This window comes from Aptenodytes forsteri, unplaced genomic scaffold, assembly GCF_000699145.1.
Source record: "Aptenodytes forsteri isolate BGI_AS27 unplaced genomic scaffold, ASM69914v1 Scaffold207, whole genome shotgun sequence".
Taxonomy (NCBI): Eukaryota; Metazoa; Chordata; class Aves; order Sphenisciformes; family Spheniscidae; genus Aptenodytes; species Aptenodytes forsteri.
The window spans coordinates 6882697-6891529 of record NW_008794836.1 but is presented as its reverse complement, the minus strand read 5'-3'; the positions used below and the strand labels follow the sequence as shown (position 1 = coordinate 6891529).

The 8833-nt window shown below is 40.3% G+C and overlaps 1 protein-coding gene across 1 annotated transcript; it reads left to right on the top strand.

The window, feature by feature from the left end:
- Positions 1–1213: 1213 nt before the first annotated feature.
- On the top strand, positions 1214–8623 carry HSPA13 (heat shock protein family A (Hsp70) member 13; the record flags this gene model as incomplete). Its single annotated transcript, XM_009274497.2, has 4 exons — positions 1214–1564; positions 2511–2724; positions 3347–3514; positions 5065–8623. Coding segments are annotated over 4 exons (1395 nt in total), but the record flags the coding sequence as incomplete, so codon positions are not given.
- Between the last annotated feature and the right edge of the window lie 210 nt (positions 8624–8833).

Genomic DNA, 8833 nt, shown 5'->3' with positions numbered 1-8833 from the left:
CTCCGCTTGGCAGGGCCCAGGCGCGTCTCGTCACCCCGCCTCAGGCGGTGGGCGCTGACCGTGACTGTGTGGTTTTGCTGGGGCTCTCGCAGCCTTTCTGCCGGCGTTATCACCCCGGACTGGCTTCTCAGGATGGCATGGCTCCCTGTGGCGTGCTCGGTGTGTTCCTCTGTTTGCAAAGCCGACGTGCTCGGTGGCGTATTGCTAAGAAATGCCTTGGGAGGTTCGCGGCCGAAAGTAAACCTCTTCTTTCTCACTAGTCTGTTCGACGGACGGCTGTGACCGCCCTTCCCCGCTGGGGAAAAGAGCTTATCCGCTCTTTGTAATTTAAGCTATTTAGATTTCTTCTTGAAATTTTGTTTGTTGGTGCTTTTTTTTTTCCTCTTCTGAGGCATTGCTTTATATTACATTTTTGGGTTTCTTGCTCTGCCTGTTGATCATATGTAAAACTAAAAAAGAAACCAACCCACTATTCTGCCCTTAAACTAGTCTACCCCTTGATTTCAAGGCAGAGAAAAGATTCAGAGGTGTGGGAAGATGCTCTATGGGAGTTATGACTGAAATAGGAGGAGTTAGCATGGTTTTGCATCTCCTTATTTTTAGACTTCCAGTGAAGTCAGAGGAGATGTTTGAATTGGGAGTCTTTCATTTCACTGTGACTTTGTGCAGCCTCATTAACTAGATGTCCCTTTGGGGTCATACACGGGCAATTCCCCCAAAAATACTAATTAACCTATATTTTTTTTGAAGTACCTTGCAGAGAGGAAAAGAATTATTACAGGGTGGTGATATTTTTTTGCTTTGCTGTACCTCTTGGGCTTTTTTTTAACCAGTTTAGTATTTGATGCCTAAGATTTTTGACTCTTCTAACCAGATTTTGTTGAATTAAAAGACCTGAACTTGCTGGTGACCTTTGAAGAAATTGGAAACTAATTTCTAAAACTAACTACCTAACTAAATTTCTAAACTAACTACCTAGCTAACTAGGTAGCTTAACAGGCTTCAGAGCATGAAATAAAACTGCATGAGATGTTTGAATTAAAAGACCTGAACTTGCTGGTGATCTTTGAAGAAATTGGAAACTAATTAGGTAGCTTAACAGGCTTCAGAGCGTGAAATAAAACTGCATGAGATGCAATGTATAAAGCTGTGTAATTTGCATTGAATTCTGAGTTTGCAGCAGTAGATACTCTAACGCTGTTTTTTAAAAATCTGTGTTTCAGGTTCGGCTATCCTGGCTCTCTTGTTAGCTGGCTATCTAGCACAGCAATACTTACCGATGCCTACACCAAAAGTAATTGGGATCGACCTTGGCACGACTTACTGCTCTGTTGGTGTCTTTCTTCCTGGAACAGGGCAGGTGAAGGTTATTGCAGATGAAAATGGGCGCAACAGCATACCAAGTATAGTCTCGTTCACAGACAGAGATGTGTATGTAGGATATGATGGCCTAGAACTGGCTGATTCAAATCCTCAGAACACCATATATGATGCAAAAAGATTCATTGGGAAAATCTTCACTTCAGAAGAACTGAAAAGTGAAAGTAGCAGGTATCCTTTTAAGGTAAGTAGCCATCTTCTTCAGTCCTCTCCAAGCAGTAAGCCGTAGGACGCTTGAAACATGTAGTAGGTGACCAACTTGTCTGACCTTGAGTCATTTGGCTAAACCTGATATGCCTGAAAACCATAAGAGGTATCCAGAGGGGGGAGGAGGAAGCGGTTGTGGAAGTCGCGTACTGCTGCGTGAGAGCTGATAGTGATTTTTCCAGAGAACCCTGTCCTCTACTGTGAAATGTGTTTCTGGGTAACCTTCCAGCCTCTTCTCTTAAAGTATAAATTTCAACTTGAAATTCTAGCTGTGCTTTGCTGAAACTTTGCTTTTTCCCTGAGATTAAAAAAAAAAAAGTCAAGTGTAAAAGTCGTCTTCTCTGTCCCACTGCATTTTTTTTTTTCCCTAGCACTTTTCTAGTGCTTATTTAACCAGCAGCAGATCTTGAAAGCTGCTTTTTTAAAAAAGTGTTGCATTAGTTTAGCATGGTGCAGTATTTGCTGAAAAGAGACAAGTTTTTGGGTATTGCAAACAGTCTTTGAATTCCTTATTTGTTAAGAGAAGCTGTTCCAGTACCAACCTGTTTCTTTCCTTTCAGAAAGAAGAACCTGTGGGAAGCTTTATGAGTAGGGTAAACCTAATGATTAAAAAGCATTACTTTTAGCTTTGAACGTGGTGTTGAAGTTGATTACGCAGTTGCTAGGTCTTAACTTTTTTTTAATGTGTCTTACCTGGGCACAGTGGGTGTCACTACTTTGGATATACTCCGACCCCTTAAGTTGCATGTTTTGCATAATAGTCATAGTCAAGGAATAAAAGTGATTCAGGAAGTGGCAAAAGCACATTCATATTTTTCCAGAATAAACAGACTATATGTGAATAAAACATTTGGCGGGAGCAAGGTGGGAGAGCATAAGAAAAAGACTTCTCACCTGTGGGTTGTGTTACTTTTTCCTCCTAGATTTTCAACAACAACGGATCAGCTGAATTTTCTGTGGCAACTAATGAAACTTTTCGCATCACTCCAGAGCATATTGGCTCTCAGCTGCTACTGAAATTGAAGAGAATGGCAGAAGGCTATCTTGGCATGCCCATTTCGAAGGCGGTCATCTCTGTGCCAGCAGAGTTTGATGAAAGGCAACGGAATTCTACCATTAAGGCAGCTAACCTTGCAGGTGATGTCTCTTTATTCCATCGTTTTTCTGTGAAGCCTTAAAATTATCTTTAGGTCTATGTCACTAACAGTGAAGTCTTTGGGGGAGCTATGGAAACAGTGAATCAGTGATAGAGAACCTTAGAATGGATTTTTTTTTTTACTGCAGACCATTACCAATTGTGAGGAACAGCAGAGAACTCTTGGGTACCAACAGCTGCAGCTGACTAATGCAGACATAGATAGCTAGAAATAGTAAGTTTTACTTCAGGGAAAATAGTCTTTTTGGTAATCTCCAAATAGAGAGACTATACAGAGCACCCTTGGACAATAACTTAAACAGAAATAGAACATGTGAAATAAATCTCCTTAGCAAGGTTTCTCTGGAAGAAACATGTTTGGGCAAAGAATGGTTCATGACTTCACCCTGACACTGAAGTAGTATTACTTTAGGCTTAAATAAGAAGAGTTCACTGGGTATTATTGCTTAGAAAACTATTTCCTTTAGATCTGGCCTTTCACTTAAGGTAAGTTTGGTTCAAAAAAAAAAAAAAAAGAAACCTAATGGTAAATGTCATTTTGATGCGAGAACTGCAGTTTTCTGAAATGTACCTGACTGTTCTTGGTATCTTTTCTCTTTGTAGGGCTAGAAATTTTGCGAGTAATCAATGAACCCACAGCTGCAGCTATGGCTTATGGACTCCACAAAGCTGATGTGTTTAATGTTCTGGTAGTGGATTTGGGTGGAGGGACTTTGGATGTGTCCCTGTTGAACAAGCAGGGAGGGATGTTCCTCACACGAGCCATGGCAGGTGAGAAAAATGCTTTACTTTCTCAAGAGTGGGGGAGAAGGGAAAGGTGCACCTAAAGTCACCATTAGCGGGGCTTTTTAAAACATACCAGCCTCTTCACATAGTGTTCTCAGCTGCCTTTCATGCAAAATGAAGTTTGTGACTGGTTTCAATAATTAAGGTAAATTCACAGGTTTTGGCTGACTCAAAGGAGTAAGTTGTGGTTTCATTTTATCCATGGCTGTTAACTTTTGTGCCTGCCAGTAAAAGTGCTGGTGCGTATTACAATTACTTTGACTGGACTTTTGTGGGCTGGAAAGATTTACGAATCTTTCTATTTCTTTGTCCAAGCTGGAAATACTTGCCAAATCGTTGACCAGTGCTTTAGAGCAGCCTCGCCTTGTGTTTGGCTCCAGCTCAGTTGGGCGGGGTTAACCCACCCTGTGTTATGCTGTTAACCCAGAAGTAAGTTTTGTGGTATGTATATGCCAAAGTGATTCATCACTTGGCAAAGAGTTCTGGCAGCATTGTTTCGTAAAACTGTAGGGAATACACAACTGCTTTTCAGATGACCTGGATTCAGACAGGTCTGAGATGCAGTGCTAGCTGTCTGCGTTGCCTTGAACGAACAAGTTTTGATGTGAGCTGCTGCTTAGTCCAGTAAGAGTGGAACAGCAAGAAATATTCAGCAGCTTCATTCTGGTTTAGTTAGATGGAGGTCTACTAAGTGAATTCCTGTTTTCAGTCAAAACAAAACAGTGGAAACTTCTTGAGAGTATTGTTCAACGCAGATGAAAATCTGCAGGCCATTTTTCAACTCTGTTGAATGGAAAGTGTGACCAATTGTTTGAATGGTTTTGGAAACATGGTGCAAGAAGAATCTTTCAGGAGAAATTGGTTATAAAAGCCACCTCCCCCCCCCCCCGAAGGCTAATATAAGCTATACCTGTTAATACAGCTTGAGTTCACTGCTTGCATTTTATCACTTTCTTCCGCTTTCGGCAGGGTATATACATACACTTCAGTAGCATGTAATTTTTCGTGTGGGTGTATAAAGACATTGAATAACTTCAAAGCGTTAAAACAACAATCCCTATAAAGCTGTACTGTGGAAGTGCTAAGAGAAAAATCCATTCTGGGCAGAGAAATTTGAAACTGAGAATTTTAACTGGAAAAACAATTTGCTGTGAGAGATTGCACTTCAGTTACAGGGTTCCAGCTAGAAATTAATCCTTACGTATTTTCTTCTATAGAGAATACCTCTGAGTTAACAGCCACTGCTGCTTTCTGTTACAGTGTAGCAGAGCGGTTCCAGGGGGAAAAACATGGAGGGGGATAAATTCTAAAATAGTTGCTAAATAAAAATCTGGAAATTACTATTCATCATGCGTTGTTCGGTGGACGACAATTATGTCTGTTTTCCCAGCTCTGTGATCTCTTGCTCTATGCTTATGGTCCTAGTATCATTGTTCTGGCCCTTGAGAGCCATCTCCCAGTAAAAGAGAAGATGGGCGCTGCTTTCTGAAGCTTTGAAGGTGATGTGCCTGATGTCTTCTATTCTGACGTTTCAGGTAACAACAAACTTGGAGGACAGGATTTTAATCAGAGGTTGATGCTGTATTTATATGATCAGCTCCATCAAATGTATGGTTCTCTGCCAACAAGAAAAGAAGAAATACATCGCCTCAGACAGGCTGTGGAAGCAGTTAAATTAAATTTGACTGTTCGTGAGGCAGCTACACTAAGGGTGTCGTTGACTATGCCAGAAAGGAAGCTTACAAAAGAAAGCGAGGTACAAACAAACACTGTGCTAAAAGGCAAGCCTTCACAAAAAGCAAAAGATCTGAAAAATCTTGAAGACTCTTCAAAAGTAGAGAACAACCTTGTCAAGGTTGTGTTTGAAACCGAAATCTCTAGGAAGCTATTTGAGATGTTAAATGAGGACCTTTTTGAGAAGATTCTTGTGCCTATTGAACAGGTGTTGAAGGAAGGCCACCTACACAAAGCAGAAGTGGATGAAATTGTGTTAGTTGGAGGCTCCACCCGGATTCCTCAAATACGCAAAGTTATTCAGGATTTCTTTGGAAAGGAACCTAACACCTCTGTAGATCCTGATCTAGCAGTTGTAACGGGCGTAGCTATCCAAGCAGGAATTGTTGGTGGGTCCTGGCCTCTCCAAGTCAGCGCTATAGAAATTCCTAATAAGCATTTACGGAAGACTAATTTCAACTGAATATAAACTCTTCCCCATTGCATTCCATCTCTCCAAAAGTGTACTCTGATGGTGCGTACTTATCTGACTGGCAGCGGAGCCTAACCTTAGCCATATTATATTCATTTTTTCTCTGTTCCACTGAAGTGTTACTGGATGCCTAACTGTGTTAAAGCTAGATGTTGCTTTAAAGATACGAGTGGTTTTTGAAGTTCTGAAGTGTCCTGTATTTGCTTATAGATTGGATATTGGATGAAAATGCTAGTGATGACACACTCACATTTTCTTGCTAAATTTTATTAGCAAATCCTGAAGAGGTGTTCGTTTAAAATATAAAGGGAGCGTGACCAAAGGTTAGAGGTAATGTGGTATGGTACTGTAGGTATTCCCAGGTCCCGTATATTTACTTTGAAAGAATGTGAAGCAGTGTTAACGCACACAGCGCTAGCGGTGTTAAGCTTAAATTTATTTATTAAATTGAGTCATTTGAGCATTTAAGCACCTTTCTAAAAGGCACGTTGCAGCTTGAATGAGACATGCATTCACTTGATTCTTCTGCTGTTCATAACAGCATAATGGTGTTACTGAGGCTGTATGGCAAACGGTCTCGTGTTTCAGCCGAACCCTATTAAGAAACTTAGCTCTTGCTGATGTAGAGTTACTTAGTGTGTCTCCGAGGGCTTACTTCCTGATCTGGTTTTGGCAGTTAACGTACAGGTGCTGCTGTCATACCACTGATGTTCTCCACGGAGAACAAGGGCATAGCGCCAATTATTTATACCTTCCCCCGCCCTATTTGAAAACTGCAGTAACTTTATGTATCTTAAAGCCGCACCTGTATATCTTCCCTTGAATTTGACCAACACGAATTTCATTGTCGCGCAACTACAAGGGTGCGACGTCTTTCCCTTTAAGTACCCCAGGCGTTTGCAGGGAGAAAGTGTGGGACGGAAGGAACTGCCTGGATGAAGTCTAGTTCCTGTAGTCCTAGTAATAAATGAAAAATCACCCAACTATTTTGTACTTTTTAGCTCGTATCTCTGGTTTAAGTTCTGTCATATCCCCACTCTAAACTGAACATAGATCGGAAATTGTAGCTGTTCTTTAGGGAAGGAAGCAGTGTCTGTAACTCAGGATTTGAGGTAGCGCTTCTTAGGACTTTATTTTAGGCAAATAGATTGCTACCCAGCTATCTAGCAAATGCATGAGGAGAAAAAAAATTAGTGATCCGAAAAAAAAAAATTGGTGACCGTTCTGCTCTCTTTGGAGAGTTAAATGAATACTTAAAGGCCAGTTCAATTTTTATCTGTGTAGAACTTTCTACAGTGAAAACACTTCATTCAGCTAAGACTGGCTTCAACGTCCATCAACCCAGTCTTAATCAGGTAAGCTCTAGTAACAGGTGGTTCTAAGCATTTTTTTGTATGCTCCAGAATAATTTTGTTTGTATTAAGCTTGCCAAGATAAAGCGTGGGGCTTAGATTTATTGTTTAACCTATGACTATATTAAAATAGACTTATTATTCTCCTGGCGGTAGGCCTGATTTATGGCGCTGCTGTAAATCAGTTGTGCTGATTCAGCTGTTTGCATAGCTATTGTCTAAACATATCTTTGAAGTAATCCAATTTAAAATCCTCTTAAATTGAATCATAGTTGCACACAACCGTTCCATCAGCATTGTTTAACTTCACAGAGGATTCCCAAAATATTGCTAACATCTGTTTAATTTCCCCGGGTCGAAAACCAAAGTGATTTTTTTTATTTGAGGATTTTTTCCTTTGTACCTCTTTGAAAGCGGCCCTGTCTCTAAGTCTGTATGAAACTTCCAGTAACACGTGATACAATGTGTTCAAGAGAAAATGTTGCACAGCTACGACGAGTGAGTGGCAAGTCCTGCGGTAACTCCTGCGTTGAAAGAAGTGCCCCTTCAGTGAAATCATGGATGAATGCCAACATACAGTACAGTTCTCGTACGCGGTTGCTATTTGGGGCCTTTGCTTTGCAGGTATAAATGTATGTATTTAGTTCACCATATACTCCGGTGTCCTTGGGGTCATTGTGGCCTTTCCTTCTGCCCTGCTGTAAACTCATCTCAAAGTCTACCGGAGTTACAGTAGGACTTTAGTCTTCGGTTTTTTTAATGCACTGTGTAAAATGAGCAGACCTCTCTAAAAATAGAACCACATCGTAGTGAAGTTAAACTGTTAAAAGCTTTTTGCAATTTTGGGCCAAGTTAGGTAGGAGTGTGGGAATAACTTTAAACTGTTAAAACTCTCGATGCAAATAAATGAAGTACTTTTTTCTTTTGCATACTCCTTCACTCTGGAGGAGTTAAATCTCTTTCAGTGTGAATCTGGGAATTGTAAAGGAAGGATGAGTTGTTGTTTACTTGTTTTTTTTTTTAAAAAAATCACAAAAGGGTATTTATTCAGATTTCTATACAGATTTTTTTTTTTAGTAGAGAAGTTACTGTACATTGGATATCTCACAATGCATCCTTATTTATTAAATAACTGCTTTGTGAATTCTGCAATCAAGTTATTTATTTTGTGTGTGTTGATTTTAGTATTGTATTTTGGCACAAACCATTGAATTTTAAAGATGAGTCCACTCTACCAAGTGGATGTTTCCACATATGCACATGTACTGCTTACCAAAAGTCTCTCTTTAAACAAATTGCTATTTTAAGGCTGAAATCTTTCTACAAACAATTCCTGAAATCTGAGTGTGGTTGCCTGTGGTGTTAGGTGCGTAACGAAGTTATAGAGCTAAAGCTTGTTCTGTGAGGTGAAATTCTGAAAGTGTAAGATGCCTCACCAACTGTATGTTCGTGAATTGTTTCCAAATGCAGATGATGAAATGCATTTTATAAATAACCTTTTAGAATGTTTTTAATAAAAGCAATTTCTGTACCTTGGCCATGTCTCGTTTCAATTTCTCAGGGAAATACTGTAACAGCACTATTTCCCTGTCTTCCTTGAATTCCTTTGGAGGTTAGAGGATGAGGTTGCAATCCCTCAACTTGCCAAGGGCTTGCTATACCCTGGAGTGACAGATCTTCTCTGGGAAGTGGCAGAGAGGAGTGTTAGGAACTGGGGTGGGAGGGGAAAAAAAAACCCTTTCTCCT